Raw genomic sequence first — 18,494 nt, 5'->3', positions numbered from 1 at the left:
TGTCATCCATTTTGGAAATATTTAGATAAATAATGTCAGCTATTATTTATTTAAACATCTCTTCTGTTTTGTTCTGTCTCTCCTTTCCTTTTGGAATTACACTTACACAGATCTGCAGCTATCTGATATTGCTCCACTGATCTTGGGTGCTCTGTTCTGCAAGAGTCCCTGCCCCCACTCTTTTTTCTCTTTCTGTTTCAATCTGGTTAATGTCTACTGACCTACCTTACTGTTCAGATTCTTTCCTCAGGTGTTTAAAGTCTACTGACCAGCCCTTCAAAGTCATTTTTTATCTCTATTATTGTGTTTTTATTTCTAGCATTTCAGTTTGACTCTTTCTTACAGATATTTTTCCTCTCTGCTGAAATTAACCCATCAAATTCTGCATGGTATCTACTTTTTCTATTAGAATCTTCAACTTATTAATCAGTTATTTTAAATCACATCTTATAGTTTCAATACCTGTGTCATATCTGTCTTGTTCTGTCACCTCTCTTGTCTCTTGTCCAACCTGTTGGTTTTCTCCTGTCTTTTCTTATGCCAAAAATGTTTTGTTGAAAGCCAGCCATCTTGAGTAGAGATGACTGCTCTACTCATCAGACTAAATAAAGACTAAGGTATATCATTTTGATTCCTTCCCTTTTGCTGCATGGGGTTTGGATCAGTCTAGTGAGGATCCGATGCTGCCCTGGTTACCCAGCCTTCAAGTTCTTCTAGTTATATCTGTGTTTATGGCAGGGCTGGTACTTCTCACTGTCTGTTGCACCCTTTGTGCTAAGTCTCACCTCGGTGAGGGTCTCTCTCCATATTCTTGCCCCTTTTCTAGCAGTACATTGCTATTACTGCAGCTTGTTAGCCTAGGTGCAGGAGGGAGAGCCCAGAAGGATAATGTTTCTGTTTTTCTGATTAAGCCTCTATCTTAGGCAGGCAGTGGGTCCCTGGATCTGCGGGGAGGGAGTGGCCTCCCCCACCTGCAATTCTGGGCTCAACATATATTCCTGCCCCTCCCCCAGGGAAAAAAGGGTTTATTTCCTATTTCCTGCCCCCACCCCAAGCTTTACTGGGGAAAGGCCCAATGGTGTCTGTTGCCCTGCTCTCTACAGTTCCTTCCTTAATATAGATGGGAAAGGTCTGTGAAGCACACTGTCTAAGAATTCTGGCCAGTCTTTTTGTGAGCGCCAGGTCAGCGCTCCCACAGAGAAGAGCCTGCAAGTGCTTTGAATTTCTCTTATGTCTGTGGCCCCCAGGGTTCTGTATTCTTTCACTAGGCTACACCCTTCCTTTACCAACTTGTTAACAATTTTAGCCGAATTCTTCTTAGTGGGATCCAACTGAGTCTGCCCCGATTAAGCTTGTGTCCACCCCTCCTCAAGGGATGTCTTTCCTTTGATCTGGGGCTAGCCAGTTGCCTGTGACTTCAGCTCTTGGACGGGCTAAAGGAAAGTTGTGAATCTGCAGTTTGTCTAGCTTGTTGTTGTTATACTAGTGGGACATTGCTCATTTTTACATCCCAAACAGGGACCAGCAGTCACCATTCTTTTTTGGAAAATAAGTACTGAAAATTGGTTGCTGCTTCAGTTACCCTTTGTCCAGGCTAGTTGGAGATGATGCCTAAATGTTTCCAGGTTAGAAGACAGGAGAGAGTTTTTTCAGTGGGGGAAAAAATTTGCAGGCTTATTTTGAAAAGTATTTGCTGTTCCTGACATTTGCCACCAGAGGGTAAGTCACCGCATCACTCCGCCTCTCACTGGGTGAGGCCAGGTTTCCAATAGGGAAAAGTTAAGTGTGTAAAGTGAGAGGCAGAGGCATCCAAAGTACCTGAGGCTCACGGAGGGCCTGTTTTTGAGGCCTCCCTAGGCTGCACAGCTACAGGTGGGGCTCCTGGGCCATACAGCCCCAACCCTGACCAGCAGGCCACACCTGTGCCCTCTGCACAGAAGATGCCCTCTGACATCCAGGCTGAGAGACTGCCAGGAACCTGTTGGTGGTCAGGCTCTAACACCTTCAGGTGATTCCAACCTTCTGCTTTGCGTGTTGTGGCGGGGGAGGTGGGCGGGTGTGGAGGGTCAGGGTGGGGAGCCCAGGAAGTCCATTCCAGCCCAGCTACTGAGTAGGAATTCCCAGGAGCCATTTGGTAGGGAGGCTGCAGGGGCTGTAGAGCTGTACTGCTTTAGTTGACTTATCTGAAACAAATAAACAAAAATCATAGTGGCTTCACGTGATAGAAGTTTGGTTCTCCTGCAAATAAAGTCTAAAACAGGTATTGCTGATGGGCAGGCAGGTCCCCTCCAAGTGGGGAGTCAGGAGCCCACTCCTGATGTCTTGTAGGGCCACCGTCATCAGAAGGCCTCACAGTGGGAGGGGTGTGGGGGAGAAGGCCCATCGGCCCCTCACCATATCGCCCAGGGCTTCCCCACAGCCCTTCTGCTCATGCCCCATGGGTGCAAGTAAGTACACGTTCTTTCCTAATGTGAGGGTGGGGGCTGGGAAATAGCCAGGCCTGGGCAAGCGCCCCCAAGGCACCTCTCCCCGGGAAGGTGGACACCCACGTGGCACCCACAGAAAATGCTCCTAACAAATTATTATTCTAGAACAGTGTTTCCCAGATTTGCTTGATTTTAAGACCCACAGAAGATACTTATTTAAAATAAGAGTCCTTGGGTCCTTGGGTCCAGTTTCCTGGACACTCTGGTTTGGCCATCTGCATAGGGACCTGGAGTGAGTACCTTTACCAAGCCCTCCAGGGAACCATGCTGCCCTGTCCACAGAGGGAGCCTCTACCCCCCGCCCCCACCCATGGGTGGGAAGCCGAGCCAACCCTCTGTGTGTTATTGTAGTGATTCTTGGAACTATGGGACTAGCTCCCGGGTATGGTCCAAGGGAGGCTGGTCCTGAGCCAGCCCTGCAGCACCCCCACCACCACCACCGCCGCATGTGCATCACCACCCTGCAGCTCAGCCCTGGGAGGGGCAGCCTGTGTGTTATGGCCACATGAAGGCAGTGCCAAGCAGTCTGTGGTCAAAGCAAACCAACCTGCCCCTGACCTCCCAAACCAGAGCACAGTGCCACCCAGCGCCATCCAGATGAAAAGGAAAATCTGGAGCAAAGCTGTTTCCCTTACATGGCGGGTTGGCGGGGTGGGGTGGAGGAAGAGGATTGTTTGTGTGTCTTTGGCAACACTGGAGGGCAGCACTGAGTCAATGTTTCCGATTTCTTACTAGAAAATCAACTATTAATGGTATTCAATCTTAGATTTTATGTATTTATTATTTATTGATTTGACTCTGTTTTTGCCATGACTCCCTTGTCATGAATCTTGGGGAAACGACGCCAGATTCAAGGGCAGCATCTGGGGAGGGAGGTGGGGCAGAGGAGTAAGGAGAAGGTAGGGTAAACCCTATGCAGGAGCAAGGCCCTCTGCATCCTGGAGTGGTGCCTAGGGGCTGTGTCCCCAAAAATGGGGGCTCTTGGTGCCAAAGGAAAGCAGTGTGTGGGAGTCCCCATGTGCCCAATCCGGGCCAGGCAACATCTGGCCATCAGCATAGGAGAGGGAGAGAGGCACTCCAGAGCCAGAACAGGCGAGGGTGAGCCTGAAACAGGAGGCCCCCACTCACGAGCTGTCAGCTCCTAGCCCAGTTCCCCATCTAGAAGGGGGCCCGCCCATACCTAAGCTGGTGGGACAGCAGAGGCGAGACCTCCCTGTGGAGGCCCCAGCAGGGTCTGAGGGTCACACCTGAAGGTGTACCAGGCCTTACACCCACGTGTACTATCCTCAACATCTGGGCAGACCAGCTCCCCAGGCAGCACTCCCGGCAGCACCCAGTTCTCTCTCCATCAGCCACCGGCACAGAGCCCAGCTCCCGCAAACAAAGCAGCTGGCCTGGCCGAGCCCCAGGCTGTGCTACTCTGCTGGGGCCTGACGCTCAGGTAGGACCTGCAGGGGAGCTTAGTGCAGCCCCCGCACCAGGCTGCTGCTCAGAGGACCGAAATGGGGCGGCTCCCATTCTCTCTCCCCGTTCTCTCTGCCCCTGACAACGAGAGTCAGCATGTCACCAGAGCTGCCAGATCAGCTCATGGGAACTGATCCCACCATGCCCAGAAGCTCCCAGCAGATCCCAGACAAACCTGTAAACCCACCTCTGCCCCAGGCTTTCTGAGGTGGGCCCAGGTTCCCGGGGCGCGGGGGCATGTTTCAGTGAGTCAATCCCTCCATGCAGTGAGGGGCTCATTTCTCCTCACTGCCTTGTCCACCTACACATTCCCTCCTCAGAAGGCTCACTGGTCCACCCTAGAAAGGCCTGCCAAAGTCCCTAGGCGTGCTGTCCCCCTCAGGGTGCTATCACTACCTGACAGCGTGAGCTGTTTCTCACCTGTTTATCCTGTCCCCGGTATAGGCGTGTGAGCTCCCTGTGGCAAGGGCCACTGGGTCCATGGGTCCCGCACCAACACAGACTTGCTGAATGAACTCACGAATGAGCAGATGGGCAGGCAGCCCTCCCTCCCCTCCTGTGGGAGGAGATGGACGGGCCTGGCCCCGAGCCCCCTGCCAGGTGACCTTGCTCAGTGTGCTATCTGGCCTGGGTCCTTCGTTAGAAACTGCAGAAGCAGTAATAGCTTTTTTCTTGTCTGCTGCACAAGGAGGGCACCTGCCTTTTGACCCATGTCGCGGCCAGTCATGTCTCCAATTGCTCTTCAGTGTCCACAATAAAGAGGAAATTTTGTAAACTGTTAGTGGTGGTTTTGAAACCCCCGGCCTTAATGCCCCTGCTATCGTAGAGGTCCTGTGTACACCTCCATTCGGTTTCCTTAATCACGGAGACCCCTGGTCTCGGTGGCCTTTTCTGCCCTCCCTGGGGTTCGCGGGGGCTTCGAGCCTCGCGTCCCGCCCTGGGCCACCTGGCACGGGCCTCTCTCTTTTGTGTTCCAGCCGTGATCCCCCTGACGGATTCGGAGCACAAGCTGCTGCCTCTGCACTTCGCGGTGGACCCCGGGAAGGACTGGGAGTGGGGGAAAGACGACAACGATAACGCCCGGCTGGCCCAGTGAGACCCTACCCTATGCCCCCTCCCCCGGTGCCCCATATCCCGGCGAGGGGTGGGCGCGGGGCCCTGCCCCTCGGGGCTGGCTGGCTGGCTGGCTGGCGTGCTGGCGGGCGGTGTGCGCGCTGGCGAGCTGGGGCGCGTCTCACTCTGTGCTCCTCTCTCGCTAGCCTGATCCTGTCGCTAGAAGCCAAGCTGAACCTTCTGCACAGCTACATGAACGTGACGTGGATCCGGATACCCTCCGAGACCCGGGTGAGCCTGGCGCGGGCCGGAACGGAACGGCAGGCGCACTCGGCTCAGGGCGGGCAGGCGGGGTGCATCCTCCCCCGCGCGGGATCGCCCCGCGCCGGGTCCCAGCCCTGCCCGTGGTCCCCGCAGCCCCGGCTCTGGCTAGAACGCGTGCCTGTGTGTGCGTTTGCCTGGGAGTCTGGACGTAAGCGCAGGCTCCGGCTAGGGGAGTTTCTGTCTCCTTATCTTCTCCAGAAAAGGAGGAGTAAATAGGCCCACCAGAAAACAAACCGTAGGCAAGTCACAACACAGCTCTGTCTGCCGAGATCGGAACACGATGTGCTGCCACGGAGCGGAATTAATTATATAAGTGTGTGTAGGTTCTTGGAAAAGGCAGGGAACCGAGGGCGCGATTCCTCGGCACTCCCTCCTTTTCTTCCCTCCCCGCCTTGTCTCCCCTCCCGGAGGGGAGAGCTTCGAGACAAGGGGCTGGTGCCCACTTGGCCCCCTCCCCCAGGGAGGATCCATGCTGGCCCTGCCTCCAGATGCTAAGAGGGATTCGCTTTCAGTATCTGACTGATGTTTTTGTGATCTCAGCAGTGAAGTCCCAGGAAAAGGGATTTGTTTAAAAAACAAAACAAAGAAAAATGAAAGAAAGAAAGAACCTTACAAATAATTGGTCCTCGCCAGACATCAGTGTACTTAACCATAAAGTGGGACCCATAACGAATATTTTTTAAGTTTCATGAGGAAAGCAAGCGGGGCAATGGCCAGCACCCCGTCAGTACCCAGGACAAGCGGCGCTGCTCAGAGTGCTTTAGTACGTAAGCCTTTACGCGTATCCAGCCTTCACAGGGCTCCCTGAGGCAGGTCCCCATACCCCGTGTTATTTATGCCACAAGAGACAGCCGGTGGCAGCCTGGCTCCAGAGTCCAGCTGCCTAGAGTATGTCATGACAGGGCTGTGCGTGTTATTTTCTAGCCCCACGAGGGCTGTGAAGGCAGCAGCTCTAGATCGAGAATCAGGAGACTCCAGCTGGGACGCAGCTCGGGTTTGGGGCAGTGAAGCTGGAGGCAACACCGCAGGGGGCGGGGTCTGCCTCCATCGGCCGCGTGGGGACAGCTGATCTCTAACCTCCTCCCTTCCCTGCCCTCCCTCTCCCCCGCAGGCCCCTCTGGCGCAGCCCGAGTCCCCTACGGCCTCGGCGGGGGAGGACGTGCAGTCCCTGGCCGACTCGCTGGACTCGGACCGGGACTCGGTGTGCAGCAACTCCAACAGCAACTCCAACGGCAAGAATGGCAAGGACAAGGAGAAGGAGAAGCAGCGCAAGGAAAAGGACAAGACCCGCGTGGACTCTGTGGCCAACAAGCTGGGCAGCTTCAGCAAGACGCTGGGCATCAAGCTGAAGAAGAACATGGGCGGCCTGGGCGGCCTGGTGCACGGCAAGATGAGCCGCGCCAACTCCGCCAACGGCAAGCACGGAGACGCGCCCGAGCGCGCTAAAGAGAAGAAGGCCAAGGCGCGCAAGGGCAGCAAGGAGGAGTCGGGCGCCTCGGCCAGCACGTCCCCCTCGGAGAAGACCACGCCGTCGCCCACGGACAAGGCGGCAGGCGCGTCGCCGGCCGACAAGGGCGGGGGACCCCGCGGCGACGCCTGGAAGTACAGCACGGACGTGAAGCTGAGCCTCAACATCCTGCGCGCCGCCATGCAGGGCGAGCGCAAGTTCATATTCGCCGGCCTGCTGCTCACCAGCCACCGGCACCAGTTCCACGAGGAGATGATAGGCTACTACCTGACCAGCGCGCAGGAGCGCTTCAGCGCCGAGCAGGAGCAGAGGCGCCGCGATGCCGCCGCCGCCGCCGCCGCCTCCACGGCCAAGCGGCCGGCGCGCAGGCCGGAGGCCGAGAGCGCGCCAGGCCCCGAGCGCGCCTCGCCAGGCCCGCCGGCCGGGCCGCCCACGCAGCTGGTGCTCAAGCTCAAGGAGCGCCCGAGCCCCGGGCCGGCGGCGGGCGCGCGGGCGGCGCGGGCGGCGGCGGGCGGCGCGGCCTCCCCGGGCACCGGCGGCGGCGCCGCGCGGCGCGCGGGCGCCAGCGGACCGGTCCCCGGCCGCAGCCCCCCAGCGCCAGGGCGCCAGAGCATCATCCACGTGCAGGCGGCGGGCGCGCGGGACGAGACGTGCGCCCCGGCCGTGGGCGCGCTGCGGCCGTGCGCCACGTACCCGCAGCAGAACCGCTCGCTGTCGTCGCAGAGCTACAGCCCGGCGCGCACCGCCGCGCTGCGCACGGTCAACACGGTCGAGTCGCTGGCGCGCGCCGTCCCGGGGACCCTGCCCGGCGCGGCGGGGGCGGCGGGCGCGGCCGAGCCCAAGTCGCAGACCTACACCAACGGCTTCGGCGCGGCGCGCGACGGCCTGGAGTTCGCCGACGCCGACGCGCCGGCCGCGCGCTCGAACGGTGAGGGCGGCCGCGGCGGCCCAGGCGCGGGGCCGGCGCAGCGGCGCTGCCAGCGGGAGAACTGCGCGTTCTACGGGCGCGCCGAGACCGAGCATTACTGCTCGTACTGCTACCGCGAGGAGCTGCGGCGGCGGCGCGAGGCGCGCGCGGCCCGGCCCTGAGCGCGCGCCGCGGCCCCGCAGGCCCGGCTGTGCTCTCCACGCTGCCGGAGTCTCTTCTGCGCCCTGGTCCACCCGGAGGCCGGCGACCCTCTGTCCGTGCTGTGTACGTGTTTGGTCAAACGTTCCTAATGGTGCCTGAACCTACACTGACGCCACTCAGGTAGTAGACGGATAGGAAACAAGTCATACTGTTGGAAGTGGGTGTGCTAGCTAGCATCTGCCTCGTACCTGTGGAAACTCAATAGCCATTGCAAGGGTATTTTTGTTCCTCGATAAGAGAAATAAAGAAATTTGCAGCCCTTTGTTTTTAGAAGGGAGTGTTTTACATGCCTATTTTTTTTTTTTTTTGGCTTTTTTTTTTTTTTTTTTTTTTGGCTTTTTTCCCTAACCCGGTGACTGACCTCTTCCACGTAGCGGTCACCTGTTTGCGATCGTTGCCACCCAGGGTTTCGAAGCGAACGCGGGGCGCCGGGACCGCGGTGGCGGCTCTGCCTCGGGCTCCCACCTGTGCCCCTCCCGGGCCCCTGGAGGACAGGGCGCGTGGCCGCCCGCTGGCATCCTGGTGTGCCTGTGGCCCTTTAGGAATATGCGGCTCCATCTCATAAGCAAAACCTCCTCCCACAGCCCCCGGCTCGAGCGACATTCACACTGCCATCAAAGCCGCGGGCGTCTGTAGGATGGGCACCGGACAACCTACCTCGCAGGGCGCGGTGAGGTGTAGCGATCGCTCCCGGTGCCGGGCAGCTCAGGTGACAGGAGCTTTCCAAAGACACCTTGGGGCCCAAAGGCAAGGTTCCGAACTCACTACTTGGAGTTGCCCGTATATGAGCAAAGATGACAGCCTGCTCACATTTCTCCTTCGAAGACACTTCCACAGTGAACTGTCGCTGGAGGGGCCCCAGCAGAGAGGCGAGGACTTGACCCTGTGGTCACTGTGTAAGCCCCCACTAGGCCGCCCTGAAACCCGGCCTGCACCTCTTTCCAGAGGGAAGGAAGCCCTCCCCCACCTCCACCTCCACCTGCATCTGTCTGGGATCACCCACGTGGAGGGGCTCCGCTCCCATCGGGGTCCCCTCTGCAGGATGGGGGTAACCCTGACTGTGGCTCCAGAACACATTAGGGGAAGCCCCATCCCTGAGCGGTCCCTATTTTGGTGCCTCCTTACATTTCTTGAGGAAAAAAAAAAATGTGTCCTTAGCTACCCTGTTCTGAGCAGCAATATGCAGCGTCTTCCTTCCAAGATTACCTCTGGAGAATACCGTTCTTGGCCAAGGACACTGAGGCGTTAAACCTGCCTCGCTAAGGAAAGATCTTGTTTCCAAGAAATACAGATATGATGGGTAAAATCCTCACTAGCAAAAGAATCATTTAAAACCTGTGAGAGCCTTAGAATAGCCTCTAATAATCCCAAGAAAGAGAGGAGAAAGTACCCAGCTTCGCTGTGGGTGTATCTTCAGAAAATACAGGAGGTAGACCATCTCTTCATTGGAGCCAGCTTCTCCTTCTCCAGAAAGGATGCTTCCCCCCGGACATAAAAAGCAGCGAAAAAAAAAAAAAAAAAAATACAGAAGGGGATTTTTTTTTTACTTGTTTGAAGAAATAATAAACTAATTTGAGTATCTCCTGTGAGTAATTCCTTTGTTTTTAATTATCCACAGCACGTGGAGTTTTCAGTAATTTATTCAAGTTTTACGTAAGTGGTTCCTTAGAATTATTTATTAAATAGGATCTTAAATTTTTTGAAAGTTTTACTTTTCGTGCTAAATGATACTTTCAATGTGTGGTAATTACTGACATTCACGTCCCTCATATTACCGGGGTTTCTTTTGTTTAAAAAAAAAAAGTAGTTTTTAAAAAAATCTCTCATCAAGAGGGTTTGTGGCAGCTTTTTGGACTGATTCTTCACATCATGCTGACCAACTGCTTTGCCATCCAAAGCTGTGAGGTCACAGGAAATAAACACTGCTTCACATGTAGACGCCAGCTCCTGCCCTACATCTCGCAGAAGGTGGAACAGCCAGCCTGGAAAACACTTCCCTGTGCATTCAGAAGCCAAACACATACGCACAAGAAGTCACGGAGGCAGAAAGTAATCTCGTGTTTGTTTTTTAATTTTTTAACGTGAAAACAGCCGATCAGAAATTTCCAAAGCTGGCTATGCAAATATTTTATCTTTCTCATGCTCTCTGCCAGGTTTAAAAAAAGAAAAAAAAAAAAAAAAAAGAAAGGTAAACTGAAAATAAAAGTGGCCCATTTGTAGTAGCAGAGGAAAAAGGAAAACCGAAAACCTTTAAAACCAGGCAGCGTAATTTGTAGGTATTATCAAAAAACATTGACCTGTTATAGCTCCTTGAATTTCAGAGTCATCTCCACCCCACCCCCATCTGACATATGTGCCGTAAATAAGAGCCTGAGATCCAACCCCAGCACCGCCCCCCCAGGCTCCCGCCCTCCTCCCCGCCCCCTTTGCCACGTGGAAGGCCTCGGGTTCCTCCACATGGTCGCTGGCCAGCTGCATGTGCAGGGCGCCTGTGGGTTGTCGCTTCCATCTAACACGATGCTCTCGGTCCGCATCGTTTACAAATAGCCGTTTCCTCTTCTGAGACGTCTGGATCCATCCTTCCTCTAAACAGTGTTAAAAACTGAGAGAGCCCACTGTTCTGTTAAATGTGCTGATCCAGCCCCCTGTGTTCACAAGAGCTCTTTAGCCCTGGTCGCTGGTCAAACATCTCCCAGACCAAATGAGTTCATCAGGCTGCACAGGAACTATTAGAAACCACTGTGTTTTTCACATGTGGGTCAAGAGGCCCCCTAATGTCCTTCTGTGACTTGGGAGCCCTTTGTGGAGCAGGGGGGAAAAAGAAGTGGATTGGGGGTGCTGGAGAAAAGGAAGATGGCCAGCCCCAATTCTAGAAAGGCCGTGAGCCCCACAGAGGCACAGGTCCTGAACCCAGCTGCACAGCTGCCCCACCTGTGAGCTGCCTTCCTGTCCCATCTAGTCTGGCCAAACTTCCCTTTCTGGGAAGGCCAATTGTCTCTAAGTGACAGCAAGTTTCCAGAAGAATCCCAGATACTTCTAAACCCCAGTGGAGGTTATTTCAGTCATTTGCTTCACACTTCCTGCATCTGCGTTACCTGGGAATATGATTTTTAAAAAATAATATATTGTGAAAGGAAGGCGTTTTTAAGTGTATTCCGTTTGTAGATTTTATGCTATGTTGATATTTTACAAGCCAGGTTTAAACTGTACTATAGAAATTATTTTTATATTATTTTCAGAATATGCCACAGAGCAATATTTTGCACCCTTATATTGTCACAGGGTTGTCCCCTGGAGGGCTAACTTTAGGTTGGGTGGGGCTCCGCTGTGGGCTCTTGGGGGTGACACACTTTCTGCTATTTGTTCATATCCCCTCTGAAAGTGGAACTGTGCAACTGTCTCTTCATTTTACATGGAAAGCTCAATTTGTTTTTTGTTCCTGGATTTTGGTACTGCATCTTTCCTCTTAAATGAATACTTTCTATTCACTAAGTTACTGTAGACCTTTTTCCTTCCTATCACCACCCAGTGGCATCCCGAAAAGTTGAGATCTGTTACTTTACAAACTTCATGTTTTCCAAAGCAATTTGACTTATTAATTCTGGTAGCTTACCGTCAGGAATTTAGTGACTCAAGATAGCAGGGGACACACCTCAGGGTGTGAAATCCTCCGGGCATCGCCCACCATCTCTGGGGCGGCGGTCATAACTACGTGGCTCTCACCACCTCACTTAGCGACCGCAAGCTTGTTTTGCAAACTACTCGATTTTGCAGGAATAAACTTAACCCATTAAAATACATTTCACATTAGTTAAGAAAAAAAGGGCTGTACCCATCAGGGGTGGGAAATTTGTGTGAGGGAAAAAAAAAAGTCTTTGCCAAACCATGTGTTCCATGCTCTGTGTCTTTCATGTTTACCAAGAGACAAATGCGCGTTTGGGAGGATTTCTTTCTTTAGGACAGGATTCAGTTTTCCTCGGTGTGGTATGGACCTTACAAATTAAGTTACTCGAGTGCTTTTTTCTTTTTCTTTCTTCCGATTCTTCTAATAACTAAGAAGAAAATATGTGTCGTGACTGAGCGGGCCCTGCCTCGTCAGACCTCGGCTGCTGTAATGTTGCCTCTGTCCAGAGTCTGGTTTTGCTGTCCCCTGAGCGCAGGCACGTCCCTGAAGGGGCCTCATGGTGGCTGGCAGCCCCCGGCACCAGGGAGCAGGCACTCCCTTCCAAAAAGCCTTAAAGCGGTGGCTCTCGGGAGACCTCCGGGCCCCACCTTGCCCTTCAGTCCTAACTCTAAACTCTTTACTGCTGGAATTGGCCCACTTGGGTGTGGGGCGCCCGGGCAGTAGGGGCGCCCAGCTTCATCCTTGTTTCAGTCACATCCCCCCAGTCCCCATGTCCGCTTTTCCAGCACGGGTCCCAGTGGCCCAGAGCATGATTGTAATGGTGGGTCTGCTGACACGGGGGTGTGTCCAGGGTGCTTCATCCCAGGGAGACCCACAGGGCACACATGACGACAAGGAGCCCCCACAGTCCCCCCAGGAGGTCCGGAGGCTGCAGGGAGCACTCCCAGGCACTCCGGTGGGGAAGCGTTTCATGACTGCTCCGAGCAATGTGCAAAATGGTCTGTTATCAGTTATGCCGGTAGCTTTGTTCCCCAAAACCAGTCCTTCCGCTTCACTCCACCCCCACCCAGCAGAGACTAGAGAGGGCGCTGCCCTGCACTGACCCCTCAGGAATAAGTGCGCGTGTGGTCTGTGCAGTGTCAGGATGCTGGGCTTTCCCCCACCCCCACCCCCGGCTGGCTTCATACACCCATCACTGCAGGAAGAGCTCAGAAACCAGGATCTCCAAACAAGGCTAACAGTATTACTATTTCCATTTATTTGGGAAATAATTTGCTGAAATTTTTGTTTTTGCTGTTTGATGCTTGCAAAACAAAAAAAAGGAGTCCCACCAACCCTAAGTATGTACATATTATACAAAACAATGCCCATTGCTTATCCTTTTTTATTCCTCCAAGAGAGCAGCTCAAGAATACACACACACACACACACACACACACACACACACACACACACACACACGATCAGTTCTTTAATGTAAGATGAGGAGTACCACTGGCTTTTAAAATATAGGCTGAATATGCTTAAGACCAAAGCGACCCATTATTTTAAAGATGATAAATTAGTGGAGCCAGGTCCTTGAGACCATCTATGAGAGCACAGACGCTGAAGGATGACTTTAAATAACGAGGTTCTTACAAAGACCACTCCTACCCCTGTACTTCTCCAGCCTCTGCCCCAGTGACACAAACATGCTTCAGGGCCTCTGCACATGCCCTTCTGCTTGGAATGTCTGCCCCTGACACCCACCCTCAGCCACATGGCTAATTCTTCACTACCTGCCAGTCTTTGCTCCAACGTCACGTCTCAAGGAGGCCTTCCCTGACTTCTTCATTTAATAAGCCAACGCATCCCACCCTCCCTGCCGCCTCCCTGTGCATCTTCCTCTTGTGCGTTTATCACCCCCTGAGGGCTACATGTGAATTATTCATTCATTCATTCATTCATTCATTCATTGTATGCCTTCCTTCAGCCCCCATAGAATGTAAGCTCCATGTGGGCAGGAATTTTTGTATGTTTTGCTCACTGCTGTACTCCTGGTGCCTACAACAGCACCTGACACATATTAGGTGCTGGATAAATACTTGTTGAAAAAAGAAAATGAAATCAGTAATCTGATAGCTATTAAGAAGCTTCAACGTATCCGTTTCAGCCTTTATCAAATTGAGATTCTACTCTTGCCACTAAATGGGGAGAATTTTAGCTGATACAGCAGCCTGGCTGCTTCTCCAGCCCATGGTTCACAAAGGCCAGATGCGGCAGTGAGCACCGGACCTGGTGGTGGCGAGTGTCCCATGTAAATGCCTGTCCCAGGGCCCTCCCTCATAGAGAAGGGACTCTGCTGTTTACAGAGGGCCCTCTGGGACAGGCTGAGGTGGGGACAGTTTCCTCCAGGGCTGCTCTCGCGCATGATCACGTGCCCTCCTTGAGGTCGTCATAGGCCTGGACCGTTCTGGAGAGTCCCTTATAGTGGGTCCTTAGGACGCTGTGCCTTCACAGTGTCTCCAGGGAGACAGACCTTCCTTCCTAGAGCAAACTCGGTAGCAGCAGATGACCCAGCCCAGGAAAGGGAGTCAACCTGACCACCAGCAGGACCCATTCTCGTGTCACCTAAAGCAGGCCTGCAGAGGAAGGGGAGCTGGTCACACAGACTAACAGGGGCAGGCACAGGGGCCTACGCTGACAAAGTTGGAGGCCCCTGGTCGTCCCCTTGGTCATGGGTGTGTGTGTGCTGCAGGGGCAGAGCCTGGACATCGCAAAGCCAAACAACACAGACTCCTCTACCCAGGCCCCCTGGTGGCCCTGCCCACCAGCGCGGGAGGGATGCTCTCCCTGCTCCGAACTTCCTGCTTTTGCGGAATGATCTTCCCAACCACCTAACCTTGGTGTTTACTTCTAGGTCCTTTGGCCAAATGTGTTTTCCTCTAAGAGTTGTTGGCAAAATACTGTTACAAGCTTCTTATAGGACCCTTGTCCTACTGTGGCCTGGTTAAAAGCCTTTGTCCTTCTCTTCTTCCTCTTCCGTGGTTTTGATGTCATTTCTCTGGGTGCCATATTTTAGGGTTCCCCATTTGGAGGGGTCAGAGCCCCCTCATAGCACTCCCTCGGCAGCTGCCCAGCAGACGACGACTAGGCCCACCTGTGTGTGTCCCTTTGCTTGAATTGCCAAATAAACAAGTTCCCTTTCATCGCTGCCCTGATAGACGGGAGTGTGGGGGGTGTGCTCCTGCCAGTCCTCAGGGAGGGCGAGATTTCCAGAGCTGCCCCCTCGGCCCTAGCAAACCTTTCTCCAAGGCAGGAGACCTGCAGCCCATCCAGTTTTCCCTGCTTTCCTGGAGTAGAATCCAAACACCTGCCTTGGAGTGGTGATTTGACAGGCGGGAGTGGGGCAGCTTGTCCCCACTAATTTGTGACCAAAACTAGTAAAGCCACCATGAGCATGGGTGGAGATGGGTAGTGGCCCAGAGCCCATACACGAGGCAAACGCCACCTCCCAGAGCCAGTCGTCATTCAACAACCCAAGGAAGCCCAGGGCCCTCCACCGCCCACGGAGCCCTTAGAGCCGCAGGAGGCTCCCCTGAGTCTGTTCGGAGCCTGAAGCCTGCCCACCCTCAGCTTTGACCCGTGGGCCTCATTTTAACTGATGATTGTTGATGTGCATTTGCTTAGTTCCTTCCAACATGCATTGGCAAGTGAATGTAGCTCCTCTGTTTCTTTTCCTTTCTTTTTTCTTTTACTGTTCATTTGACTGATTTGGGGATGAGATACACTACTTTGTTTCCCCGGTTTACTTGTCACCATGGATGAAGGAAAACATTGAGGCAGAAAGGGGTCAGAAATCCCTGTTACTTCAACCAAGTTGTCCAGAACCCTTTTCTACCTGCAAGTGTTCATTCTGATTCATGGCAATTATTCTTTTCCATCTGGTCCATCCTTGGAGAAGGAACCCATCTAAGAGCTTGTCTTTGGTGGCTGGGTTGTTACTTTGTAAAGCATTAAAGCACTAAACCAATTTTTGCAATATGTAGTAAATCTTGCTTTCATTTTGGAAAACTTCCAGTAATGGCTACTACTGCACTTTTTATAGAAGAACTGTATTTCATCTCTTTCTTTTATGAAAGATTATTTCAAATAACGATAGCTCTGTAATCCGTGTGATACGGCTTCTCCATTACTTGACACAGAGAGAAGCTTTGATGCCTACTACTCAATAAAATTAACATGTTTGTAAAGCACTGGCTGGTCCAATTATTTACCCACTCCCGTGTCCCTGGTAAAACACCATCTAAGAAAAGTTTTATGGCTCAGCGGAAGAGGATTCTAACAGGCGTCCGTCCTACCCGTTTTTAAATGTTCTTCCCATCAGATGAGATGTAAACCCAGTTTTATTATGTGAGACAAAGAGTTTCTGTCCTTTTAAAATGGTCAGGACACTTTCTTTCAGAATGAAAACAACAGGACTTCCCTTAACGTGTGTTCACCAGGGATCAACGAGAGGGCAACTGGGAGGACACAGAGCATGAGAGCATTTTACTGTGGATTTTTATTTGTGCGTGTTCTTCTGTGCAGGGGACACACAGAAAAGAAAAAGAAAGTAAGTGGGCTTCCCAGAGGGCTCAGATGGGGTCCCGGGCCACAGGCCTGTCCCAGGCAGGTGACGGGCGCCCGGCAGAGTCACAGCTGTGTGCCGCCCGGGAGCTGGGGTGGAGACGGTGGCGGTGGTGGCGGTGGCGGCAGCCACCACGTGCTGTGCTCTGCATCAGGCACATCCTAAGCATCATGAGATTCTATCCAGGCGACAACTCTGCGAGTTAGATGTCAGAATCCCCATTGTGTAGACAAGAAGTGAAGTTTGGCGAGGTAAGTGGTGAAACCAAGATTCCAGCTCCCACTTGTCTGATGGAAGAACCTGTGCTGCCAGCTGCAGGGCCACCCAGGAACATCTCCCAGCCTGTCTGGTGGGTGGATTTGACACACAAGTCTTCTCGCTTGGCAGTGGGGTGGGGTATCACGGTCAGGGAAGGAGAGGAAAGATGCTCAGCTGGCCTGTGGGATGTGCTGTGGCCCTGGGGGCAGTGTCCGGCCAGGCCTCCACCTTCCATTTCTGGCTCAGACGGTCTTCTCCACTAGAAAATAGGAGACTGCGCTTAGTTCTTGCAGAACAAATAGAATCCCACACGAAAGGCACGCTCCTCCACCTGCAGCTTTGAGAGGTGCTTAAAAGGCTGTACAGGAAGGTGGTGGGAGCCCTGCACAGGGAGAAAGAAAGTCTGGCCCCTAAATTACAGTGACCTTGAGAAAGGCATCTCACCTCTTCAGGTCCCAGTTTTCTATAAAATTTCAGTATATACTGTAAAATAAGAGACTTGAGGGAAGGATCTCTAAAGCCCCAGCAAGTCATGGAATCCGTGTATCATTTAGGAAAACAGAAGTCGTATCAGTTATTTTAACAGAGAGAACTTAGTATGGGTGTCACTGGGTTGGCGTGCGTTGGGTCAAAATATTTTCAACAGAGGAGATCAACGGAAGACCTGGACCAGCAATCTTGGTCCTTATGACAGCAACAAAGAATTGCAGACCACCACTTCAGGCTTAAGTGCAAAGCAAAGTTTACTTAAGCACAGGTACACTCTGAGAGAGAGAGAGCAGGCTGTTTCTGTGACGTGAAAGCAGCATTCCTATAGAGGCTTAAAGGGGTTTTTAAGGAGCATTCTGTGGGGAGGTGGGGTGAGTGACAGGGGATCATTATCTGATTGACAGTCCCGAGCTACGTAACAAGTTCACAATTACGAATGCTCTCACCCTTGATTTGCTAAGAAATGCCCACCCTGGATGGGGGGTGGGGGCGCAAAACCAGGGGTAGATTTTATTATAATGATGGTGTAATGATGCCCTGTCTGGTCTGGGCACCATGCACCGCCCAGGGCCGTTCCCTCCTGTTCCCGCCTGCCCCCTCTTTATCAGGATAAGTTGCCCACCACACGACCATAGTTTTGCCTGTTCTGGGTGGGGTCGGGGGAGGGTGCCCAGATGGTTGAGGTGTGACTTGATTATTCCCCTTTCATTTTTTCACCTTTGTCACCTCCTTACTGCTAATGTCTGACTACCTACCTAATATGGGGACTTGGTTGAACAGGGATCAGAAGACTGAAAAGCACAAAAATGGCCCATAGAGTCCACATGGAGAGCGTGAAGTTCGTCACAGGGCTGGGGGCAAAGCCCAGGGGGCCAGGTGGTTACGAGCCACAAGCACGAGGGGTGGGGGGTACCCAGGGCTGGACACAGGCCTTGGAGGAGGGGGAGCTGGTGTCTCTAAGGGGGACACGGTTCGGCAAGACCTTCTGTGTGGGGAAAAGCATAATTAGAACAAACAGCAGCTGGCAAGTGGCAAAGTATTGCCAGACAACACTGAGAGATACTGGAAGCGTTAATGCAAGCTCGTGTGCCCAGCGCACAGCGAAGCCAAACAAGCTGAAACGTCGGAGTTTGGAGCAGAGGAAGGTTTATTGCTGGGCCATGCAAGGAGATGAGGTGGCTCCTGCCCTGAAAAACCTTGAGCTCCCCAAAGTGTTTCTGCAAAGCATTGTTAAAGGCCAGGAGTGGGGCGGGTCACAGGGTGCAGGACCAGCTCCCACACAATTCTCTGATTGGCTGATGGTGAGGCAGCAGGATGGTGTCACAGGGGTTAACATTATCGGTCCTTAGGTTCCAGGAGGCCTGGGGCTAAGTGCTCCTGGTGGTCAAGTAGTTCTTCCACTTGGTGGAGGGGGTGCAGGGGCGGGAGGGGGGGCGGGGGGTCACATGTGCAAAAGAACTCAGGGAATTTGCACCTGGGTACTTCCGGAGAGGATCCAGGAGAGGAGCTAAAGCTGAGGATGTGGGGGAGGGCCTGTCCTGGAAGGCCCCAAAGGATCCTGCTCAGTTACAGAAGCAAAAGGAAAAGCA

At 53.2% G+C, this 18,494-nt stretch overlaps 1 protein-coding gene across 1 annotated transcript in view; it reads left to right on the top strand.

The window, feature by feature from the left end:
- The window catches only part of LOC130846163 (OTU domain-containing protein 7A-like), a 351,994-nt gene extending 344,045 nt beyond the window's left edge, over positions 1–7,949 (top strand). Inside the window, exons 12-14 of the mRNA XM_057724220.1 lie at positions 4,928–5,042; positions 5,210–5,294; positions 6,439–7,949. Of these exons, the coding sequence (XP_057580203.1) occupies positions 4,928–5,042; positions 5,210–5,294; positions 6,439–7,884 (1,646 nt within the window). The 3' untranslated portion in view covers positions 7,885–7,949. The remainder of the gene's footprint in view (positions 1–4,927; positions 5,043–5,209; positions 5,295–6,438) is intronic.
- Positions 7,950–18,494: the final 10,545 nt, after the last annotated feature.

Source organism: Hippopotamus amphibius, chromosome 2 (assembly GCF_030028045.1).
Source record: "Hippopotamus amphibius kiboko isolate mHipAmp2 chromosome 2, mHipAmp2.hap2, whole genome shotgun sequence".
Classification (NCBI taxonomy): domain Eukaryota; kingdom Metazoa; phylum Chordata; class Mammalia; order Artiodactyla; family Hippopotamidae; genus Hippopotamus; species Hippopotamus amphibius.
This window is presented reverse-complemented; position numbering and strand designations above follow the sequence as displayed.